Raw genomic sequence first — 24272 nt, 5'->3', positions numbered from 1 at the left:
AACTCACAGGTCTCCTATCTGGCCCAGCAGGGTCCCCTCTGGAGTATGCAGATAGCACAGGTAGGCGAGACCCTATGTCTAGAAGGCATGACCAGGGACCCTGCCCAAGAACCAGCCACCCCAGGGCTGGCCCTAAAACTGAAAACTTGCACTGCAGAGCTGTTTCTCTCTGCTAGTGATTTAGACAGTTACACAATGACAGATAAAGGTATTATGTTGGGCAGAAATAAGCCTGTCTTCTCCCAAGAGAAATAACCTTTCAGCCATCTTTAATTCTCTACTGCAGGAAAGCCAGGGGGAAGGGAGTGGGAGACAAAAACATAAGCTTTCCTCGAGTCTTCAGTGGGTCCCACTGCAAAACCGAAGTGCCCCGGCCTGAAGAGTTCCAAGTTTGAAAAAAATTACTTCACAGCAAATTGCTTTCTTTGTCAGACTCAGAATGGTGCTCTGAGTCAAGGAGAGGGCAGGGCCTGCTTCAGTGAAGGTGGGCGAGAGAGCTGTCCCACATCACACAGCTCAGGGAAGTGTGGCTTCCGGAAAGGCAGCTTCTGGCAGCTCCTCTGAAAGCCAAGTTCTTCAGGGCATCAAGACGGGACTTCAAGTCAGAGCCTCACTGGGCTAAGCCTTTTCATTCTAAGTCTGGTGCCAAGAGGTCAACTTTAGCTCCTTCCCTGCCCCACAGCCCGCCACCCCTTCGTCAGCCCTACTCCCCCTGTGCCATCTGGGAGAACCCACCCCAGCCTTCACACCCACTACACAGAACGCAGCACATCCTGATAATGACTTGTGGGCCCTGGGAGGATGGTTTCAGCTTCTATGCTGCTCTCAAGCTGTGTACACTCTCCACTCAGCCTCATGCACACCCTTCAAAGACAGCTGCAGACACTCATTAGATGCCATACACAGGTATCCTCATTCACACACACAGTGTGCAAACACCCCTATGTACACATGGCCATCGTTCCTTTTATTTAATCTCTTGGGAAAAACAAAACAAAAAATTGTGACAGAGAGAGGCCACTGAGAGCCTTGTGGCCTCTGTACATAAAGCTAATAATACACCCAGACTGGGAGAGTTTCTAAAATTAACAGAGCGGGTGCAAGGCAGCTTGGAATGCTGACTCGGGCAGGCCTGCTACTCCAGTGGGTTTCTACACTCTCCCAAGCTCTAGTTCCCTCAATTACAGACCAAATTTGAGACAGTAATTAACAGGAGAATGTTTCCATTTAGTGGTCTTCACAAAACCAAATTACATGAGACAAAAACACCCATTTCCTTGCATTCTGACTAATTGTTTCAATCATGAGTTTCCAGATGCTAAGGAATATTTCTGGTGCCTGATCTGGGCTGGGGCCGGGACACTGGAGCACTTCTTCCCACACACCACTGTCCTGGAGCATCAAAGAGATACTCAAAAGGCAGCATAATATGGTGGGAAGAAAGCAGCACAGGCTCTCAGGCCAACCCACCTGAATTTGATTCCTGGTTCCATCATTTGCTAGCAAGTTGCTTAATCTCTCCAAGCCTCAGTTTCCTCATCTGCTCAATGAGGATAACATTACCTAACTAGTGGAACTGTTATAAGAATGACATGAATTGATATTTGTAAAATGCTCTGACCTATGCCTAGCCCATACTTTTAAATGAGTAAATAAGAAATTCAAGTCAAAAAATTCACAGGAAAGAGGTGAGGGAGGTAGATGAAATCTTCCAGGGAAGAGCCAAAGCAAAGCATCTACAGGGGGTGGGTGGACGGGAACTTAATAATGGTTCCAGAACAGCCAGTGGTGGAAGTCAGGGCCCACAATATTCCCTGGATAATTGGACGGCGGAACCTATTTACCTCAGCATAGAGATGCCCTTGTCTCAGGGAGCTCATGGTCCAAGGCTTAGACAGAAGACAGAAGACAAGTTGGGCAATTATGTAAGAAACCATCCCAGGCAGCAGCCCAGGCATCTGAAAAGGTGGGCTCCTGGTGGCCTAGAAGGATGAGGTCATAAAGTGCTCCTGGAGGAGGTAACAGAAGTTGGGCTTTGGGAGCTGACCTTGGTCTTGTACACTATGCTTCCTTACTCTTTGCCAGACGGTTGCAGATTTCTGAAAGCTGGGCCGGCAGAGAGCAAAAAATGATATTCAGCACCACGGACAGCTCCCGGTGTGCCTGCCAGCCCTAGGGTCCCGGCCCAGCCAGGGGAAGTAGCAACAGCCTCCCCACTGCATCCGCAGCTCTCTGACCCCTCTTCTCCCTCAGTCCTAGTGATCAGAAGCATCTCCAGTGATTCCTTTACGTCCCTGAACATTTTCAATGGGGGACTCCTTGGTGACTGAAAAGGCTCTATTCAAAAAGACCCCAAAACACTCACATGTATCAAGCACTTACTTGGTGCTTTTAATGCATTACTTCATTTATTCCTCACACCAGCACTAAGGTGGCTGCTATTATCTGTATTTTACAGATGATGACACTGAGAGAGAAGTATCTGCCCAAGATCACACAGCTAGTAAGGAGCAGACCCCTAATTCAGAAAGGTCTGTGGAATTCCAGAGTCTGACCTCTTGGGATTTTAGGCACCTCAGTGGGATGTGGGGAGGTGGACGAGCCTTTCTGGCACGTTTGCATCACACTGTGGAGGTAGCCTACCACAGCAGGTACGGCCCCTGCCCCAGAGACAAGAGAGAAGAGAAGGTTGCAAAGAGGTTTCAAGGGGATGTATCTTCCTGATGCCAGGCCTTCTAAGGTACTTTCTGGGTGGGGAAAGTAACACACCTTTCAAGTATTAAAAGCACCCCAGTCATCAGCAGTCAATCGGGCACAGTTGTACCCATCCTGTAGAAAGGAAAACTAAGGTCCACCAAGAGGGAATAGTTAACATTCCCAAAGCCTCAACCTGGAGGCCCAGTGCTCCCCTGGCCCCCACTACCCCTAGAATCATTCATGAATAAATCCCACAATCCAGGCTACGCATCCATAGTGGCAGGTGGCAGGCCCTGGCGGGGAAGCAATGGATGGCCAGACTCGGGCATGCTGGAGTTGGCACAGCCCTGAATTAGAGGCCTTGGTCTCCCAAAAGCCAGATGACCCTCCCCATCCCAGTGTTCTCTAAGCTGAGAGGAAGTCCTAGCCAGCAAGATACCAACTGGGCTCTGGAAGCCCTGTCCCTGGACCCCAGGTCTGTTCTCCCTCAATTCTAGACCTTACTTTCTAACTGGACCAACAGGTCCATCTAGGCAGGTGATGGCCTCTCAGCAGGAGGGAGTGGCCTGTGGGCCAGCTTTGGAGGAGCGGGGGGGCCCACAGGCAGAAGGAAGGGGGTGGCAAAAAGCCCAACAGCCCATTACACGGATACCTGGAACATTTCATGGTCTGAGTGGAAGGTTATGGCCTCAAGGGAGCTGAGGGAAGAGAAGATAGAAGGCTCCTGATCCTGAATTCGGAGACTCAAGGACCAGACCAAGGGGCCTCTCCTTCCCTGGAGGCTGAAGAGGATGCGAAGGGTGATAAAACAGAGGCAGAAGTGGGAGTCCCGGAATAGGGATGACCTCCTTCAGTTTCCTCTTGCCCACACCTGCCCATGCTTGCCTCTGAGCACATATACTCTCTCTCTCTCTCACACACATGGATCACATTTTTGTACACACACTCTCATCTACGCACCCCTGTTAAATTTTGTCCTCGTACACGCATACATTTTCACACAGGCATACTTTCTTGCACACCCACTTGCATACATTTTGACACAAATGATATCCACCGGGAATCCTGTCAGCTGTAAGAAAGAGAATGTCTGGTTTTTGCCCATTAAGATCTTTTCCATCCTTCAACGTTCACCTGAAGTGCTACCTCTCCTGGGCCTCCCCGACCTCTCACTGACGGAACCGCAGCCCAGCCTGAGCCCTGGCTCTGGATCTCCTAGAAAACTGTGGATTCCTTGAGGGCAGGAGCCTTGTCCCAGACACGCCTGTGTCCCTGCAGTGCTGGCGGCAGGATGGGGCGGGGGGGGGGGGGTCCCCCGTGCTTTCTCCTGGGTGAGCAGCACACCCACGGCCCCATCTTGTAACCTCCCCTCTGTGCAGACGGCTCCCGCTCAGACCGCTCCTAGCACCAGACTGCATTCCCACCCGCCACCTGGAGGGCCTGCTGGCCCCTCCACCCAACAAGTCCAAGGCTGAGCTCAGCATCTTTCTCCTCAAAGCTGAATGGCACAGTCAGCATTTCAATCACCTGGGCTGGAAACCTCAACAGCCATCCTCAGCTGCTTTCTCTTTCCTCCCACCCGCCCCTGCAGGCCCCCCAAGCAGTGGCCAAGTCTTGTCTGGCCTCTTCAATGACAGCTTCTGAATCGGTCCCCAACTGCTCTGTCCTAGATCAGTTCCTCACTACTCCTCACCTGGACCCTTGCCCCTGCCACCCACCTGGCCTCGGCCTCCTCCCTCTTTCCCTCCAAGCCACATGCTCTCTGGGTTATCTGGCCGAATAGCATTATGATTATGTCACTCCATGCTTGAACCCCCCTTTGGTAGACTCCCACTGACTACAGAAGAAGGTTCGAGTTCCTTGGTCTGGCACCCCCTGACCCCTCTTCCCTCTTCTCCCTTCCACTTCCTTCACAGGAGTCAACTGGACACCCAACTTTTGGCCCCATCTCCATCCACCTCCTGGTTCCTCCTCCTGAGAACCACCCCTACCTCTTGAGCCCCCATCTTTTGAAATCCCTTCTCTCATCCAAAGCCCAGTTCAATTGCCTCCTTCTCCATGAGCTTTGCCTAACTGTGCAGTGTGTCTATGTTAGCAGTCGTCACATCCTGCCCCTTTCATCAGGTACCACCGAACTCTCCTTCTAGCCCCTCAACAAGGAAGCCAGGAGTCTTTTGTGTCTGAGAAATGGATGGGAGCTGGGAGTTTCACCCTCCATTCCAGGCCCAGCATAGATAACTGCCCAAGCTGCTCATGAAGACAATGAGAATGGAGGAGGACAGCCATCAACATCTGCTGGGCACTTACTATTTGCCAGGCACTCACCTGAGTCCCTTATATAGACTATCTCATTTAATTCTCATAAAAACCCTATGAAGTAAATACTATGATTATGCCCATTTTGCAGTTGAGGAGACTGAGGCACAAGAAGTTGAGAAATTTGCTGTATATGGTGGATCAGGAATTCAAACCCAAACAGCCTGACTCCAGAGTCCCACTTCTAACCACTCTGTACAAATATAAACCTGGTTGGTAGTATTTTCTCTCTCCCAAACCCTGTGCCTACTCCTACTCCACCTCTCCCTCCCAAACCTGTCTCCTGTGCTCTCTTCCACGGCATCTTCAGCCCCAGCTTCTTCACTCCCTAACCCGTCTGCTTTTTCCCTTAAGCGAACCTTAGTTGTGTCACTCTCCCAAACCCCAGACGGTGGAGTGAGCACCCTCCCCCCCCCACACCGATGCCCCTTCCTGTCTGTGGTAGGAATGTCTACAAGATCCTTTGAGCATCCTGTCATTTGCTGCCCATCTTTCCAGCATCCATCTGCCACCCTTGGGGACCCTGGTGACGCTGGCACCTGGTTCACAACCTTCTGTTCCATTCCGAATCCTGCCATCATCATGGGTGACTTCTACTCCTTCTCGTCAGCCCAACAATAAACACCCAGCCTCCCAGTGGCTTGAAGTCCTGCCTCTAGTGTCTTCACTCCAGTCCATTCCAAGAGCACACCCTGGATCAGGTCACTATCTCCAGTTGGTCCCTCTCTAATCTCAATGCTCTCTCTCACCCTGACCTCCTTTCCTTCCAGCTCTTTTATCCAATCATGCTAAGTCTATTCTTTAGTGTCCCAGGAGCCTGAAGTTGGCTGACCTTCTAATTCTCCCATGAGAACCCTCCTGCCTCCTCCCATCACCCCCAGGCATAATGGTCCTGCTCATCAACCTCTCTCGCCCCGTCCTTCTGGCACCCACTTCACCAGATCACAATCCTAGCTCAGGACCATCATCAGCTCTTTTCCTGTTTACATGGGGGGCTGTGCAGAAAACCTCAGACCTCAGACCAGTCCTACTAAATACCAAGTGCCTTAGTTCCTTGTGCCTCTATTTCCTCATCAAGGTTTCCATGCTCAGCTGGGCCCTCACCTCTACCAGCCCATCCTCCAGGAGACCCTAATGACCTTTCCCACCCATTTCCCACAGCAGCTTTTCCAAATTATCTCCTCTCTCCTCAAAGCACTGAAACTACCACTTCCCCTCTCCCTCCCAGCAGATAACACCACTTCTACTTCACAGAGAAAACAGAAGCCCCCTGAATGTCCCCGTCCTCTTCCCGCCACCAGACTACTCCCTTGCTTGTCTCTTCCTCACCACTTTTCCCTTCCCCAGTCACAAGGGAATCAGTGACTCTTCCACCTGCCCTCTTGACACTGTTCCCTTTTTCCTCCCCAGGAAGCTTAATCTACAGGTTATCCTCTCTCTCGCCCATATCTTCAATCTCCCTCTCTACTCATCCTTTCCCATCAGCTTTTAAGCTCTCTACACTTAAAAAAATAAAATCTCTCCTGAATCCCTACTGTCTTATCTCTTCTCCCCTCAGAACCAAGCTTCCTGAAAGACGTGTCACCATCCCCACTCTCTCCCCACTTCCACGTCCGTCCCCAACACGCCTCTCAACCCTCCAGCAACACTGCCGATGCACATGTCCTGCAGCAAAATTCCGCGGACACTTTCTGGTCTGTTTCCGTCTTGACCCTCTGCATCATCTGACGCTGTGCGCCATATCTGCTGAGACACCCCGCTCTGCTGGCTCTTCTCTGTTCTGTCTCTCCTTTCCCTCCCGTTGCAGGAGCTCCTCTTCCCCTGCATGACCTTTAAACGTTTTTGTTCCTTTGGGCCCCCACCTCCTCTCCCTCCTTACTCTCTCCCTGGGTGACCTCACCAACTCCCAAGGCTTCGTTATTCCACTGGCTTCCAGACCAGACCTCTCCCTTGAGCCCCACAGCCATGTGTTCACTTGCTGACTACACATCTACACCTCGATGTCCCATGGGAACTTCACTCTTGACATAGCCAGATATAACTTAGCAGCTTCCCCCATATCACATCATGTGATACCACCAGCCATCCAAATGCTTAGCCTAGAAACCTGGGGATTATCCTCGACTCTCCCGTCTCGCTTACCTTCCAACACTCAGTCATGTGGGATCCGGCACGGCTCATCAACTCACCACCTGGCTTACTTCAGCAGCTTCCTAACTGGGCTTCTGCCTCTCCCAGGACCCCACAGACCTCAGGGTCCAGGGTAGGGTCCATAACCTCTCCACGCTTTGCCAAGCCCAAAGTCCTTCCACACTCCCAGCTAAAATCCAAGTTCCTCACTGTCATTCCTGGGCACTTGCTGATCTGGACTCAGCCTCCTCTCTTGCCTTGATTCTCGCCATGCCACCCCTGTGTGAGATGCTCTGCTCCAGACACACTCAGCAGCTTTCAGTGCCCCAGACACACCGCACTTCCCTTCTTCTCTGGGGTTTCCTACATACTGTCATCTGCCTGGAGCTCTCCTCCCCACCCCTGCTCACCCCAGGCCACTTGGTTCAGAGGAGCCATCACTTCTCCTGGGAGGCCATCTTTGTCTCCTAGGAAATCTGGCTAGGTGTCCCTTGTTTGTGCTGCCCTAGCATAGTGTTTGTCACAGTATGATGGAATTGCATGTTTGTCTATCTTGTGGCCACTTGACTCTCTGAACTTGGCACAGTGCTTTTTATGAGGTAGGTCCAAAAAACATGGGAATGGGTGGAAATATGGGAATGGGCGGAAGAGTGATAAATGAATGATTGAATCCCCTGGGAGCCAAAGGCTGAGTGGCAGGAGGCCCAGGAGAAGCTACACAAAATGGACAGCCCTCTGACACCCCAGCTCCTTCCCACAAGGCTGTCACAGGCCTCCGATGATCAGGGAGGAATTTATCCCATCCGAACACCCAAGGCACGAAGACTCCCAGCAACATCCACTAGCAAATGGCCCCCACCTGGTGAAGATGATGGTGGGAAAGCCACAGAGAAGGAGGGGGGAGTTGGAAGGGGGCGGGGGGGGAGGTAGATGAACAAGAGACAGGCCAGGAGAAACATGGGGTTGGGGTTCTGACACAGTGGGATGACAGGGGGTTGGTAGGGGGACACTGAGGCTACAGACGTCAACAGAAGCCATGACTGTATTTCCAGCCTGACCAGCACAGGCCCACGGTGACACAACACACTAAGCCCCCTCTGTTACAGGCACGCCCCCTCGCTGGGGACTTTGAGGATTCTCCCTTCTTTCCAATAGGCTTGGCCCAGAGATCCAGGAGGTGGGGGGTAGGGGAGGGCAAGAGGAGGCAGCTCCACTTCTCCCCTAGAATCTCCCGACATCGTCCCCACCTTGTGGACCCAGGATGAGTCTCATCTCCCCAAACCTGCTGTGTGCTCCCCAAGAGCAGAAATGACTTCTCTTCCTTTTCCAAGATGTAAACGCAGAGCTGGGCCCGGAGGGGGAGGAGTGGGGGTCCTCAGCAAAATTGTCTTATTGTTAAATAAATGGGTGGATTAAAGGCTGCTGGGGGGAGGGGTGGTGGAGACTGGCAAAAATAAAAATAAAAAAGAATACACTAAAATGTTAACATTGATATTTCTAAGTAGTGGGATTACGGGTGATTTTTGTTTTCTTCATTACACCTTTATATTCTAAATTCCCCATAATGGGCAAATATTACCTTTTAATCAGAAAAATAAATCCACCAGTAACCACCGACCAGTGTCCCATGCTGTAAAGAGTCTTCTAACGTGTGTCAGGGGAGAGACACACGGGTCCCCGGGGAACTCCCAGGCGGCCCGTGTAGACAAAGGTGCTGTCCGACGCGAGGGCAGGAAGAGCATTTTTCCCGGAGGCGCTTAAAGAGGAGGAGACAGAGGGAGGCCATTTGAAGGGCAGGTGTAATAGGCAAAGGAGACCACGTGCCTGCCCACAAAACCCACGTGGGAACGCACACACGTGGGCCACCTTCCTTGCCTTCGCTCCCTCACAATCAGTAAAGCTGCTGGGAAGCGTCGACCTACCACTCCCCACCCCTGCGCATCCAGGCTCTCCTTTTATCTTTCTCGGAGGCAGAGCTGCGGCCCCGCCCCCTCCCCACGCTCCACCCACCCGAGGGGGGCGGGGCGCAGGAGTCTGGCATTTTAGCCTCCCCGCCCCCTCACGCTGGAAAGCGCTGCCTTCCACCGCCCTCCGCTCGCGCCTCTGAGGGGAAACGCCCACCCTCCCCTCCCTGCTCCTCCCCAACCCTGAGGTCTCCCCCCCTACAGCAGATGAATGGCTGTCTGCCTCCCACCCCCGCCTGGCCACTAGGGCTCTATTTTTAACCCACCTCAAAAATCTCTGACTCAGAATCACAGGGCTCCCAGGTAGCTGCTCCCTCGGCCGCCTGAAGCGGCCTCCCAAACAGATTCAGAGCCAAGGGCATCTAGCTAGCGCTGGGTTTATGGGGGGGTGGTTGGGATTTTGGCGTATCTTTAGGTTCTCACTTTTCTATAAGGATGACCTATTACCGGAACAACAAAATTTGGTTTTGTTTCTGTTTTTGAAGACCCAAACAAAATGACCCTTTACCCCTGCCTCTTTCCTGGTCAGTCACCGTCCTGGGCTGAGGCCCTAGTCCCTCAACGTGAGGGCTAGTCTCGGCTATTCCCCAAGGAAAAGGTGAGCTGTGTGAGAGCTGGAACTGCCAGAATCTTCCCTTAGCCTTCTGTGATCTTTCAGTCATGTAGCACAGTGCTTCTTCAAACTGTAATCTGCACACAAATCACCGGGGGATCTTAAACAAGATGCAGACTCGGATTCTCTGGGTGTGGGGTGAGGGCTGACACCTGTATTGCTAACAGGCTCCCAGGTGATGTCGAGGCTGCTGGTCCAGGGACCACACTTGGAGTAGCTAAGCTGTAGCAGACAGTACAGTGGTTCAGCACTCTAGTATTTGAACACCTGGCTGTGTGGCCTTGGACAAATCACTTAACCTCTCTGAAATCTGTTTTCTTTTTTTCACTTCCCATTTTCTTTTATTTATACAAAACAATTGTTTTAAATATAATTTAAAAACCCCTTCAAGCACCGGTGTCTGTCTCTGGTTTCCACCACCACTTCCCCCCACACACCCCCTCATGGACACAGCTTGGGTGTACTTGGAGGGGCAGGGAAACGTCTGGGAGTTGTGACGTGACCAAGGCACAGTTCTGGAAACAGACACAATGATGGGTCCCTGTTTCAACTTGGGCAAAGGAGGCGATAATGAAACCCTCTAACACAAAAAGTTACGACAGGGATGGCAGGAAAAACAAAAACAAAAAAAGGGAAGGAAAAATAAGACCGAAAACAAAAAATAAAGCTCAAAAACCTTCAATATGAAGGCAGCAGATGGGGGAGGGGCACTTACAAGGGAAAACCGAGTTCGGTGGAGACAGCAGCATCCAAGTCCAATGATTTTGTCACTGGGCCATGATACCCCTTCCCGCCTCCCGAGCTCGCAGGCTAATCCCCCCTTCTCTTTGGTCTGCAGGGCCGCCACCCTTCAAGGTGAGGAGGGGCACCTGGGGGCTCTAATTGGGGATCAGAGGGAGGCCGTGGGGATTGTGCCCAACCACCCAGGGATGTTGGCAGAATCCGCGCACTTCTTTTCCACTAGTCACACCCAATCCCGAGGGAAGGGCTCCCACACCCTCAGTTTGGGGTTCCCTGCCTGGGGAGCGTGTGATTTCTACAATCCCATATGGCAGAATCTCCAAATCCCTTCTCTCCAAAATTGCCAGCTCTCCACCCCCATGGTTCAAAGTGCAATCCAGTGGGACGCGGGGATGGGAGCCTTCAATCTGTTTTCTCATGTACAAAATGAGTACATTGATCCCACCCCACAGGATTCTGAGAGAATTCAGTGAGATAATATTAATAATATGCTACACAATGCAAATACTCAGTACATACTGGCTGTTATCATCATTATTATTATTCTTGTAACCACTAAGATGCAGGTCCCGGTCTGAGGACTATGGGGATCCAGAAGTGTGTGGACTGGTCCCACATCAAGGAGCCCTCGGTCTTGGGGGGTGGGGGGCAGCATGGCTTGTTGGGCACAAAAGTCCCAAAGAGGAGGGGGCCCGAGAGTGCCCACTGGTCAGGAAGGTTGGCGTTGTGGTTGCAGGAAGGAGGTCCCTGCTACACAGCAGAAGGAAGCTAGGCCAGGGGCCCGAGTGTCTTGGGTTCTACCCATCTCAGTCTCTTAACTTGCTGTGTGCCCTTGAACAATGCCCTGCCTCTCACAGTCCCTGCCTCAGTGTCCCCATTGGTACAATGAGAGGATGGAGCCAGACAATCTCTAAAGACACGCCGATTCCATGGATCTCCGCGGTGCAGAGGCTAAAGAGGCCAGCCAAGGGCAGCTGGCCACATGCAAAGCTTGCTGAGAGAAGAGTGCACATCTCAGAAAACCAAGACACCCCCTCCCCCAACCCAATACTGATCTGAAGAAAAGATGGGACCATCTTGAATGCCAGACTGAGTAGTCAGGACTCTTCCGGGGACATGGGGATCCATGAAGGCTGCGGAGGAAGAGCTCCTCAGGAAAAGGGTTGTTAACTGCACCTTCTCAGTGGCACAGCTGAGCACAGGCCTGGCCATGAGGAACACCAAGACGTCAACCCATTGCTTCTCCCATGGTCTTAGACCTCCTCTGGAGACCCTAAATCTGTGCACTCACAGAGACACACTAGCATAAGAGCGTGCACACAAACACACACACACACACACACATCAAACTATACAGCAGAGGTCACCTGCTCTACAGCCGCCCGGAACTGCCAGGATACTGTGTTCCCTCAGGCTAGTGGCCTAACCTCTCTGAGCTTCACTCAGCTGACAAGACTATTGGGGAAAACTGTGGAGGGGACCAGCAATTGGAGAACTTCTTCACCTGGGCTTACAAGAAACAAAAAAGGCTCAAACACAGCTCTCCCCACTTAGGAGAATGAAGCAAAAATGGAATATTGCTGTGGAGTAGCACGTGAGCACAAGCTCAGGGGAAATTAGGTAGGAGAGCTCACCTGCTCCTGCGGGAAGGGCGCGCTCCTGTGAAGGAGGAAACGGGATGCATTTGGGGCAGAACTCCCTAAGGCCAAGCCGCACTGGTGCCGGACAGGGCTAATGAGGACACCAGGGGAGGGCTGTCCCATAGAAGGTGGCTAAATATTCACTCTGGGAGGGTCTCTACGTGGCCCTCTTGTTAGGCTGTGGGTCTCCTGGGAGTGCCTGGGCTCTGGGGACCTGAGCCGGACAGGACTCCGCCTTCCTTCCAGGAAAACACAGTCTGACAAGGACATTAAGCAAGGGGCATGTTCCCTGGGGTCCTGCCAGCCCCGGAGTTTTATGGTTCTCTTTGCTAACAACCTTCGAGGAAGAAAAGGGAACGACTCCCTGGGGAGGGGCCCATCATGAATGGCTTGGATGTATTTCACTCCCAGGCTCTGGGGAGCACTGAAGGGCTACGGTGAATGCCGTGCAGTCAGAGAACCGCAGACTGTTAGCGCAGAAGGGGCCCTACGGGTGCCAGCTCATTGGCTCCGAAAGTGACAGAAGCAGAATCACCTGGGTGCTCCCCAAACTTACACCCGCCCGGGGCCTCACCCACGGAGACCCAGGCATCCATAATTGCATAAAGCTCCCACGTGACTCTACAGCCACCAATTTTGGATTTGGGGTCATGCTAAAACCCAATCTCTGGTCCCATTTTCAGATGAGGAAAGCAAGGCCAGGGTGGTGAGGGCTCAGCTCAGCCCACAGAGCTGGATGGGGCAGAGACAAGTCTTCAACTGGCCTCTTACTCACAGCCAGCCCCCTCGGCTCTGTCAGCAGAAGCTTCAGCGCAACATGGCAGGGGGGTGACTCCCCAGAGCCTCTGGGACAGCTTGCCACATTTCCTTCCCCTGCCAGTTCCAAAGGTGATGGTCCCGCTGGTCTTCCCCTTGGACTCTTCCAACCATAGTTGTCCAGTGTGACCTGTGGTCTCCATGGATCCTCACATCTGAACTCTTCCAAGGCCAGGTTGGAGCTTCCAGGAGGGGACAGTGGCCCCCTACAAGAGGTGGCTGGGAGGAGGGAGTGGGTGGGGGCCTTTGCCCAGGGAACAAAGAAAAGAAAGCCTGATCTCCACTCCCACAGGGGTTGATGGGTTACAGCATAAGCACACAACATGCTAGGGAGACCCCCGCCCTGAGCCCCAGGATAGTGGCTGGCAGAAACTCTGCAGAAAGAGGCCAGGAGGTAAGGAATCCCCCACGCACTCTGGGAGCACAGGGGCCCCGTAAATCCAAGATCACGGCTGGATGGGCCTCGGCAGAGTCTCAGGAATGAGGGAGGGAGATTCTCATCAGCTCTACTTGTCAGCGGTGCTGTCCCTGCCCTGCTGGCTCAATGTGTACTAATGGGGTCAGGATTACGGGTTCAATACCTATTTGGCCAATTAGCTTTGCTCCCTTCTCAGCCTCAGACTGAGCCCTGACGCTGGACACTGAGAGAGGAAAGGACTTTGCTGAGGTCACACTGCAGAACAGGATGAGGGTCAGGAGGGTGAACTCAGCGTGGGAGGGGTGGACAGTTACAAGCTGGGAACGCTGGGATGAGAGGCCCAGGGCTCCAGGCTGGGCCAGCCCCGATGTTGCATGAGGACAGGCCACAGCTGCAGAGTCTCCCCTGCTGGACCAAGTTTCTCCTAAACGTTGCCAGTGGCATTGATGAGACCTGAGGGTGAGGGTCTTTCCTGTCCCTGGGGAAGGGGATAAGTGCCCCGTATCATATCTGACAAACTGTAGGTGGGAGAAGCCCACGGCTGGGTTTGGCGTCAAGTGGTCGGGGACTCGGGTTAACCACTGACAGGGGCCGCTCCAGCCTGCGATGGGAACCACAGTGTAATTACCTCTGGGCTCCAGGCCACACACTCAGTGACATTATTGCAGTGGCAACACCTGCCTTCTGGGCCTAGGATGGCAGAAGAAGGAAGTCTTTTCAGAGGTTGTACAGCTGGGGCCAGGGCTTGGGAGAGCTCCCCTGGGCTTCAAGGACCCAGGGTGAGAGGCCAGAGAGAGACGCATATAAACACATGCAAACACACACACACACGCGCACTCAGGCAGCATCAGGGGCAAGACGGGGGGCCGTGGGGTCAGAGTCCCCAAGGGCAAAGCTTAAGGAGTGCAGGTCCAAAACGGCAGGTTCTGAGTAATCTGAGTAATCCTCACTGTCTGCCAACACCCCCCCCACCCCAAGCCAGGCGGCTCAAGCTCCCAGACACTCGCCTCCAAGAAAGTGTGCAGAATGGTTCTCTCTCTCCTTCAGATCCAGCTCAGCTCTGCTTCCTCCAGAAGCCTTCCCTGACCATCAGTCCAAACTGGTCTACCTCTTGTCTGCCCTCCCCCTAATCAGACTGGGGGACCCTAAGAGGAGCTGAAGTCCTACTCTCCTCTTTGCCAGGTGGGGAGTGACCCCCATCATAATGGGTGAAAACAGTCATGGAATGCAGTGTCTGGTCTCCCAGAAGGTACAACCTCCCTTAGCTTGCCCCTCCCCAAGCCCAGAAGATAATGTATTAGCCAGCCCCGTATTATGTATTTATTTCTGAAAGCCTCGTTCGTGCAGACATAACACATCCACCCACACGGGTAAATGCTTAGACAGACACAAAATCAGCAGCAGCCAATTTTCAGGCCCCCACAGCTGCGGTGAGCAGACTGGAGGCCCCACTGCTTGCTCCGCAATTTGTGGGAACCCAGAGCAGGGGGAGCAATGGGGAGTAGAGAGTCCCTCTACCAAGCCAGCACACCTCTCTGCCCAGCCCCGAGCGCCGCTCTGCAGGAGCCACGAGCTGGCTGCCTGGCTGGAAAGACAGACACAGCCCCAAAACAGTAAGCGACCAGAGCAGGGCAGGAGTGGTCACGCGGGAGATTTGGTGGCTCTGGCGTTGGTAGCGGTGGCACCGCTGTGTATTTACAATTTGTACTTTACCTCCCCGAGAAGACCAAAGGCAGCTGGCCGGGATGCTAAGAGGCGTAGGAGCTCAGGGAGATTAAAGGAAGGGAGGGCTTCCTGAGTGGGGGGCATAGGATGGAGTGGGCAACATGCCCACCCTGCCCCCCGGCCCCGGTGCCTCAGGGAGGCACTGGGCTTGGCTCAAAGCTTTTGTTCAAGGGCTCCAGTTCCTGACCTCAGACCAAGGCCTTATCTTGGTCCCAGGCTGAACCCTGATCCTGAGCATAGACTGAGTCTCGGCCCTGGACACACACTGAGCCCTAAACCAGAGACTGACTCCCCTTCCTTACTTCTCCGATAGATGTAATGAACAGACCACATGACCACCTACTTCTCTGGTGGAGAGAACACAGATACCGCTGACTATTTGTTCCCTTCCCCTTTAAACCCCAAACACTCCTACCGAGGAACAGGTGTGTCAATGGCATCTGGATGTGGCGCCAAAATCCCAGAGGTCGCCAAGCCAGCCAGGACATGCCACGGCGTCGGGGGAGCACGTGGGCAAGCGTCCTGATCCGGATCCCCAGGAGCAGCAGCCCCCGAGCTGGGGGTTAGGGCAGCCATGTCTCAGCCTCCAGAGGCTGCATTTTCAGGTACGGAAAGACTCCCTTCTCATTGATGAGCTTAAATTAAGACGGGACCCTGAAAATACCTAACACTTCAAAATTCAGGCATGGGGCTGGGGAGACAAGAAAAAGCTCCAGGGATGAGACCATTCAGGAGAAGCCTTCTCTGGACCCCTCTGGCTGGGGGTGGAGTAGACTGTGGAGCCTTAAGACCTTTGAGCCATATGTTACATAACCCTCTTGGGTTCTGGTTTCATCTCTGACTTGGACTTACTCTCTGACCTTAGGCCAGTCACCTTCCCTCTCTGGTGCTCTGCTCCCCATGTATAAAATAAAGGCTTTAGGCCAGGAGCTTTGCCAAGCCCTGTCCAGATCTGGTATTCTGAGACCTGTTAAATTTCCCGTGCCCGCTGAGCCCCTCCACACAGATAATATGTGTCCAGCATTATCTGCAATGTTTTCATTCTCAGGAGAATGTTTTCTTGAACTACTTTGGTAATTTAGCTTTTAAAAGCTAACACACACACACACACACAAAAAAAAAAAAAAAAAGAAAGAAAGAAAAGAAAGAAGGAACAGAGAGAAAGGACAAGTATGAGTTTTGAGTCCTAGAGAACAGGTTCAAATTCCAGTTCTGGTGCTTCATAGCTGTGTGATTTCGGGCAAATCTTTTTTTTGTTTTTTCCCATCAGAGCCTCAGTTTCCTTATCTGTAAACTGGGGATAATAGAACCTATTTTTCGAGCCACTATGAAGAATAAATAAAACATGAGAAAAGAAGCTCCTAGAACAGTCTGGCACATGGTAATGGTTCATAAATGGTGGTTATTGATCTGTGAGTCCACCTGGCTTGAGTCTCTATTGGTTTGAGCCACTGTTTGGTTTCATCACTTAGAAGCCTAAGGGGTCAGGCGGCTAAATGTGCAGGGGTGGCATGGCCAGACACCACAGGGACAGGTGAGGACTGTGGGCAAGTAGAGAGCAAAAGCCAGTTTAAAGCCTCTAGTGTGCTCCAGCTCCCTGCTGTGGGTGGCACTGTGGGGCCAGAGCTGCCAGAGTTTCCAATTTTTCAAGAGAAGCTAGAAAGCCAAATTTTTGTCTTACATCTTTCCGTTTTAAACATTGCCTCAGACTTGTTATGACACACTATGCTGGCCAAACAGAACACATCTGGGTACTGTATTTGGTCCACAGGACGCTGCTTAGCAACCTCTGGTGTAAGTACTGCTGTCCCATCTTGAGTGCCCTCGGTGACGGGGAGCTCACCACCTCTCTGTGCCGCCTCCCACCCCTGCTCTGGGCAGGTGCTGATGATAGAGAGTGTCTCTGAGTGGCCTCCTAGGCTCTGGGATCGCAGATTTCCAGGGCCCTGGCAATGCTTTCTCAGTAAAGCCTGGCTGGCAGAGAACATCCTCTCTGAAGCCAAGGCAGTGCCCCTGCCCTCCCCACAGCCCGCTCTGGCTGGGAAATGTGGATTCTTCAACATCCCCTTGGGTCCAAGCAGGACCGCCTGGCTGGCCTCCGTAGCCCTTCTATTAATTAGCAACTGGCAACAGCAGCTTTGTGAGAGCCCTTGAGCCAAGAGGTGTGTGCTGGAGCTGGCTGCCTCCTGAGTTACATGACAAGTCCCCCCGGGGACTGGGGCTGGACCTTCTGCTCTGGGTGAATTCCCCCGCGGTGGCCAGAGTTGTGGCAGGCACAAGGGCCACTCAGGCTGCTATGACACTTGTCAGCCCTGTCATCTGTATGTAGACTGGTGCCTTCCAGGCTGGGCAGGGGCAGAGAGAAGTGACAGGCAAGCCCAGCCCACAGCGGGGCTGCTAGGCATAGTCTGGGCTGGGGGAGGGGGCATGAAGATTCAGACACCTCCCCCTCCCCACCACAACCTCTGGGTGCTAAGGAGGCTGCTCCCACTGGATGCTTCTGTCCTCCTCCCAGCCAGCCGCTGTCAGAGCCGCCTCACACCAGCTCTCCTGCCCGGCCCCTCCGGACTCCCTCACTGACAACATCTGCTCCTTCCCAGAAACCTCAGTGCAGCACAGCAGTCACTGCACTCCCTGCCACTTCTCCAGCCGGCCGCCCCTCTGGCCCTTTGAAAGGGAGAGAAGCTGCGAAAGCAGTGGGACAGGATGGATTGAGGGCCCTCTGGCCCCCTGGCCTCCTCCTGCTCACCCCACCGCAACAGCCAGCATCCAGGACCGGCAGGGTCCAAGCAGCATTGCGGGAAGGGAGGAAGGCCGACTCCCCCAAGTTAGCATCGACCTCTGTGGCTGAGAGCCGCTCATCCCAGTTCACAGGACTCACCCTGCCGTGCTTCTGCTAGAGGCCGAGAGGAGAAGGCAGAGTCTCTGGCCTCCAGGAACTCAGTCAGGGAGCCCAGGCTAAGCGTGGAACACATGGTCTGAACCCTCAGTACTCCAAGCATGGTTCTGGGCTGGGCACCAGCAGCATTACCTGGGCGCTTATAGGAATGCAGAATCTCAGACCCCACCCCCGACCTAATGAGTCAGAATCTGTATTTTAACAGATCCCCAGGTGAGCTGGATGACATGACACTGTGAGAAACACTACATTGTAACAAACACAGAGCTCCATCCTAACGCCATGCGATGGGCAGGGATGGAGAGATGGACGATGGTGGCTGCAGTGGCCTGAGAGGGCATCCCAGAAGACCCGGGGGCCCTAAAGCATGGGAGAGGAGGACACATGGAAGGCAGACAGCCCAGCACTGTGTAAGACAGGCCACTTGACAGCCCAAAGCCTCATGGCTCAAGCAGCTAGGGGAACAAATGGAGGAGGGCTGGGCAGGGGAGAGGCCCCCCAGCCTCATCATGCAGTGTCCAGACCAGGAACTGAAGCCTTGCAATGGGGTGGACCTGGAGCCCAGGCCTTTCCACCCAGGCAATATAAGGGTCCTGGCCCTCTGGCCCCATCGGGTTTCTGTGCACCTGGCATCCCAGGAGCACCTCGGCCCCGAGCCGGATGCCGGCCTTCGCAGCACATCCTTCACCTGCTCCAGTCTTAGCAGGTGATGAGATTCTCTCATCACTGGAGAATCCCGCTGCCCACTGTGCCAGCTGACAGCACCGCCCAGGCAGCTCACCTTGGAATTCCCCTCTGCACCAAGGCACCCTTCCCCCTCCCCTAGCACCACAGGGGCCTGCAGCACCTTTTTGGCCTGGCTTTTCACGCTGATAGCAGAAGTGCATTCCTGGGCAATGCCCCCAGGAAGGCCCCAGAACCCCCCAGACCCAGAGCCAGCTGCTGCCTTCTTCCTCCTCACCACCTACCCGAACAGCCCTTCCCATGGTTGGAAGGGAAAGATGGGCATGGCACTGAGGAAACAGAAAAGTAACTAGTCCCCCAGCAGAGCACCTTTCCTTCTCCGGGCATCTAACTCTGCCCCCGTTTTCATTTCCATCCTGCAGGCAATGGGAAGCCCAAGCCTCAGACTACAGGGCCCCAGGGAAGGCTCTGGGAGGCTAGCACCTGCCCCTCCCAGGCCAGGACTCTCTTCTGGGATAGCTCAGAGTGGGGTTCACAACCTAGATGGCTTTCAACTTAGGGGTTCCACAGACGCCAGAAATTGAGTGTAATATTGAGTGTCTGGATACGTGTATCTTTCTGGATAGAGACTCTATAGTTTCCAGCAGGTTCTCAGTTAGTTTTCTGACGCAGATTCAGAACCACTGGCCTGAGCCAAGGTCAGAAGCCCGTCTGGTCTGCTCAGAACTAAGGGAAGGCAGCAGTGAGGGCAGGGCGGTGTGGTTCACGACGGCATCACTGGTCTCTGACAGTGCACCTCACCTCCACCAGGTGACCACAGTTGGACAATTTGTGTCTGACATGGCCATAGGCAACAGGATTCCCATTTTTCTACATGGGAAAACTGAGGCTCAGAGAAGGCTCATAACCCAAGCAGGGCCCCATAGCAGACAGAGCTGGGAAGTGATGTGGGGTGGGCAATGGCAGTGCCTGGGGCCATGGACCAGCACAGGAAGTTAGTTTTAGGCCAACCCTGGGACCTACCGAGCCACTGGCCCAGTTTCCATGATTTCGGAGCCCAGCTGTTTCTGTCCCCAAGTAAAGGACCCTCTAGGGCCCTCTGTTTCCTTCCCTTTCTCACAGCTTCAGAAGGCTCAGGCTAGGAAACGGAAGGGGGAGAGGGATAAGCAGGGTCAAGCTTCTGCCTGCTTCCACTCTCAAGGCCAAGCTAGAGTTTGGGGCACAGGAGTAGCCCTAGAGCTGACATCCCACAGAGGGACTTCCCTGCCAGCCCCCATGTCCACCCCACAGCCCCAAGATACCTGCTCAGACACCTAGATGTCACATACCCAGGACAAACCCCTGAGCCTGATGCCTGAAAGCCTGACCAGCTTCTGGGAACAAAACCTGATACATCTTCACTGGGGGTCCCCACTCCTTTTCTCTCCTCTTGGAAAATCAAGATCACACAGATACTAGTTTTTATTTGTTCCAGGTTCCCACCACCAAGCCTGGCTTCTAGGACATGCCTCATGTGGAAGAAAGGACCCACCCAGGACCAAAGAGCCCAACCAGCCTTGGGCAGGAGCCTGGGGACCAATATCCTGAGGGGCTGCACGTTCTGGCCTCTTCCCTTACCAAACCCTAAATACAGGTTCAAAAGGCAAATGTGGAGTGGAAGGGGAGGGGAGGCCAGACAAGCTCGTGGAGACTGGAGGAGCCATGGGGTAGCCAGGGCATGGCGTGTGTGCGTCAAGGGGTTGGTGAGGAGAAGCAGAGGCAGCCAAGAAAAGTCTACTATATACGTGGCCCAAGTTACGTGGGTCCCTCAGAGTGTAGCCCAGTCCAGCACTTGGAAAAGGCACCCAACCTTCCCCTCCCCAAGAACAGGAGATGCCAGAAGCAACCCATGACAGCAAGCCCTGAACTCCAAACCGCAAACTCAATCTATCATGGGCGATTCTTTATTAAACCAGTTCTGTTGGATCAATGCTTCCTGCCCATGAAAATGATGAATAAACCCTCAACTGGCCTGAGCAATGCTTGCAGAAGCTTTTGTGAAGCCTGTGCTGGACGGTGGGGATTGGCTCCACATAGAGGCCAAAGGCTAGTGGCTGAAACTTGAGGGACTGAGCCTTAGGGTGCTGGGTTGGCTGGGGGGAGGGGGAGGCAGGGAGGTGAGGCTGGGTTGAGTTGGTGGGTTTTCTAAGCTTAGAAGACTTGGCCAAGTCCTTGCCTCTTTGACCTTGTGAAGATGAGACTAGCTGTTTTGTCCTAGAGGCATGACCACAACCCCTCCACACACACACAGATAGTCTTTCTTGGATTTCTTCTTTTACACCTCACCCAGCATCAGGCTGCACACAGAAGGTGTATGCTTCCAGCTACCAGTTCCTGTTGCTTGTTGCACAAACCCAGATTCAAAGCCCAGTCTGACCCTTTTTCTGTTGCCCATTTATCAATCCTGCTGCAACCACACCTCCCTATCCCTACCACCCTCCCCTCTGCCATGTCCCGGGTGGCCTGCAGTTAGTAGGAGATTCTGCAGCAAGGGGACTGCAGATAGACATGCCAAGATAGGCAGAGTAAGATCAGGAAGGCGGGAGAGGTTCCCATAGATGCAATCAGCCGGGCCCCAGCCCTTCACCATCCAAGGTAAGGGGCAACTGGGAGGGCAAGGGTCAGTTCCCAGAAGGTGCTTGATCAATGCCTGTTGTCGAAGGAAGCTAGGCATGCCTGGGATTGGCCTCTTGCAGCCTCCCACCCCAGGCAATGAGGTTGGTGGTGAGAACCCTGAACAGAGGCTTTCAGACAACAAAGCCAGAGGGGAGCTGAGTGAAGGAAGGGAGGTTGATATTGACATGGCCTACCTGCCATCACAACCAGGGAGTTCAGAGAGAGGAGGAGCCCAGGGCACCCCCAGGGGGTGCAGGAGACAATAGCGCCTGCCCACTCCTCCCTAGCTCAGGCTGGGATCCTCAGGTCCTAGTACTGACCAGAGGGGAGGTCACACTTTAGGAACCTGGCACCGGGAACCAGCCACAGTTCCTCATGAGAGGGTTTCACATCGGCTCACACAACTTGAGGTCGGTGGCTGTCTGTTTAGTCTGTCCTCTGGCCCCCCTATGCCCTCTGGGAATGGGAACCCTGGATATCAGGGTTAGGCAGAGCAATCCGTCAAAAAAGGAAAAGGTAGGGGCCCTCCGTTCACCACCTATTTTAAGCCCTTGAGTGTTGCCTGACTGGTCATTCCCGGCACCAGAAATCTCTCTCATTGGATGGAAAACGGCTTTGCTCTCATTACAAACCTAGCTTCCCTGAAGTTTGCAAAGAGGGCTCTGGGTTGGCAAAATGCTCATTTATATTGGCAGGCAAACAGGGTAGGCAGGGAAGAGAGCTAAATAGGGGGCAGGGCCCAGAGAGAGAGAGGATGAATCAAACCCAGCTCAAAAGCGTGAACATTTTTCAGACCCTCACTTCAATCCTGTGTATCAGGAAAGCCCAGAGAGGCACTGAGGGACCCCAAGATCTTGATTAGGGTAGAGGCATCCTTGATCCCAACTTCAGAGGCAATCACCAATATCTCTTTTTGCACAGATACCCCCACAGGCCCCGAGTGGTATCTGCTCTTCAGTGGCATCTGACTCAGGTGATGAGGAGGGGGTGGGGTCCCTCTCCCTGACTGGTAGTCACACCATTTGTCTGGGGACCCACCACTGACCCATGAAAGACCTAGCAGCTGCTGGAGCTTGGGCTGCTGGGGTGAGGATGGGCACAGGACGGGCTTAGGGGCACAGGACAACTGCTCATCAGTCAGGACACCAGGCATCTTCACTGACCACTACAAGCAAGGTCATGCTCTCCTGCTAGTCTGGATGTCAGCTGACCAGGGTGCCTGCTCCAGGCCCACCACTTGGCATGAGGGGCTGGGCCAGGGTTAAGGTGGGTGCAGAAGGCTTTTATCCTGGACTTCAATCCTCCAGGAGCTCAGCTCTCCCTCCCCAGCTGCAGCTTCCCAGGACACCAGAAGGCAGATATTAATGCCTGGGGTTAGCGCCCAAAGAGCTGGCCCAGCTGCCAAAAGGTCTGTCTCTCTTCTGCGCCCTGCTCTGCAGGCTTAAAGACCTGGAGCAGCCTTTAGAATGTCCACCCTGACTCTGCAGCCCAGAAGAGGGAGGTGGAATGTGGGGCTTAAGGTGGTAAAGCCTCATCTTGGCTGCGGGGCAGGGCTAGGCCAGGCTCAGAACACCTTTTCAGCTTGCCTCTAATGCGGCCCAGACCCGGAGAGGACGAGGTTGGGAGGCCTGAGCACAGAGGAAAGTTCTCAGAGCGTGCAAGAGGAAGTCTGGGGGTGTCTCAGAGCCTAGAGGCGCCTCAAGCTCCCAGCGCGAGGAAGGAAAGTTAACTCCGGCTGAGAGGCAGGGCCGAGAGAGAGGAAGCATGCCTGCGACGGCTCAGGCAACCCACAGGACGATCGCCGGGCCCCCTTACCTGAAGTCGCTGTAGGGGTGGATAATCCAAAACCCGGCCGACTTAACCCTCTCCTGCTCGCGCTCCACCGCCTTCTGGCTGCCGAACATCCTCAGGGAGAATTTGTTGACCCCGGGCTGGAGCATGGCCCCGAACTGGCGCTGCATGAAGCCGGCCTGGCCCAGGCGCACCTCGGCCTCAGGGAGGATCTGGTCGCCGGCGGCCGCACCTCCCTCCACTTTGATCGCGGTGTCCACCGAGGGCTGCTCGCAGGAGGCGGGGACCGGCTGCGGCGGCTGCTGGGCCGGCGGCGGCGAGGCTGCGGGTTGTGCCGAGGCGCCAGAGCGCTCGGTCTCGGCCGCCAGGCCCGGGGGCGTCCTGTCCTCACCTGGGGACGCGTCGCCCTCGGCGATGAGCCGCCGCTCCTCCGCGGAGTCATGCAGGTGCCCGTGACTGCTGCCGCCCCCCGCTCCGGCGCCGCCGCCGCCCCGGCTGCCCAGCGATGCCAGGCTCCCGCGGAAGCGCCTGCAGTCGCCGTTAGTGCTAGACTTGCCCGCGCCGCGGGTCGACCCCTCGCTGTCTGCCGCCCCGAGGGCCGCGCCCCGGGGCTCCGTGCCGCCCGCGGCCGCCGAGGGCGAGGGCGAAGGCAGCGGCCGCAGCCGGATGCTCCTGCGGCTGGGGTCCTGGCGGCCCCCAGCTCCCTCCTCCTCGGCGTCCTCTTCTTCGTCCATGATCCACGCCTTGGCCCCCACCTGCTGCGGAAGGCTGTAGAGTCTCTTGCGCATGGACGGCGGCAGCTTGTCCATGGCTCCAGGGGCCGGGGGCAGGGGCACGGGTGCGGCGCCGCGGACCTGCTGCAGGTCCGCCCGCCGGTCAGTCCGCCCGCGGGGACGTGTCCTTCGCCGCCGGCGCCGAGCCGCCTCAGGCGCCCATGCTGGGCAGGTTGCGTGCGGCGGGGAGGCTCCCAGTCCGGCTCCGGGTCCCGGGGCTCGCCGCGCTGCGCCTCCTCCCGGGCCGGGCTGGGCGCGGGGACCCCGCTCTCTCTCGCTCCCTCCCTCCCTCCCGCGGTCAGGGGCGCGGCGCGCGGCCCAGCTCCAGGCGCCCCGCCCCCGCGGGGAACAATGGGCGCGGGTTGAAGCGGCGCTGCGGCCGCGGCGCTCGGAAAACCGCGCCGGAGCGC

The 24272-nt window shown here is 54.8% G+C and overlaps 1 protein-coding gene across 1 annotated transcript in view; it reads right to left on the bottom strand.

Moving 5' to 3' along the window:
- HCN4 (hyperpolarization activated cyclic nucleotide gated potassium channel 4) overlaps positions 1-23898 on the bottom strand; it is a 41000-nt gene extending 17102 nt beyond the window's left edge. The window contains exon 1 of the mRNA XM_057543958.1: positions 23114-23898. Within this exon, the coding sequence (XP_057399941.1) occupies positions 23114-23898 (785 nt within the window). The remainder of the gene's footprint in view (positions 1-23113) is intronic.
- Between the last annotated feature and the right edge of the window lie 374 nt (positions 23899-24272).

The sequence above is a fragment of the Balaenoptera acutorostrata genome, chromosome 3, assembly GCF_949987535.1.
Source record: "Balaenoptera acutorostrata chromosome 3, mBalAcu1.1, whole genome shotgun sequence".
Taxonomy (NCBI): Eukaryota; Metazoa; Chordata; class Mammalia; order Artiodactyla; family Balaenopteridae; genus Balaenoptera; species Balaenoptera acutorostrata.
This window is presented reverse-complemented; position numbering and strand designations above follow the sequence as displayed.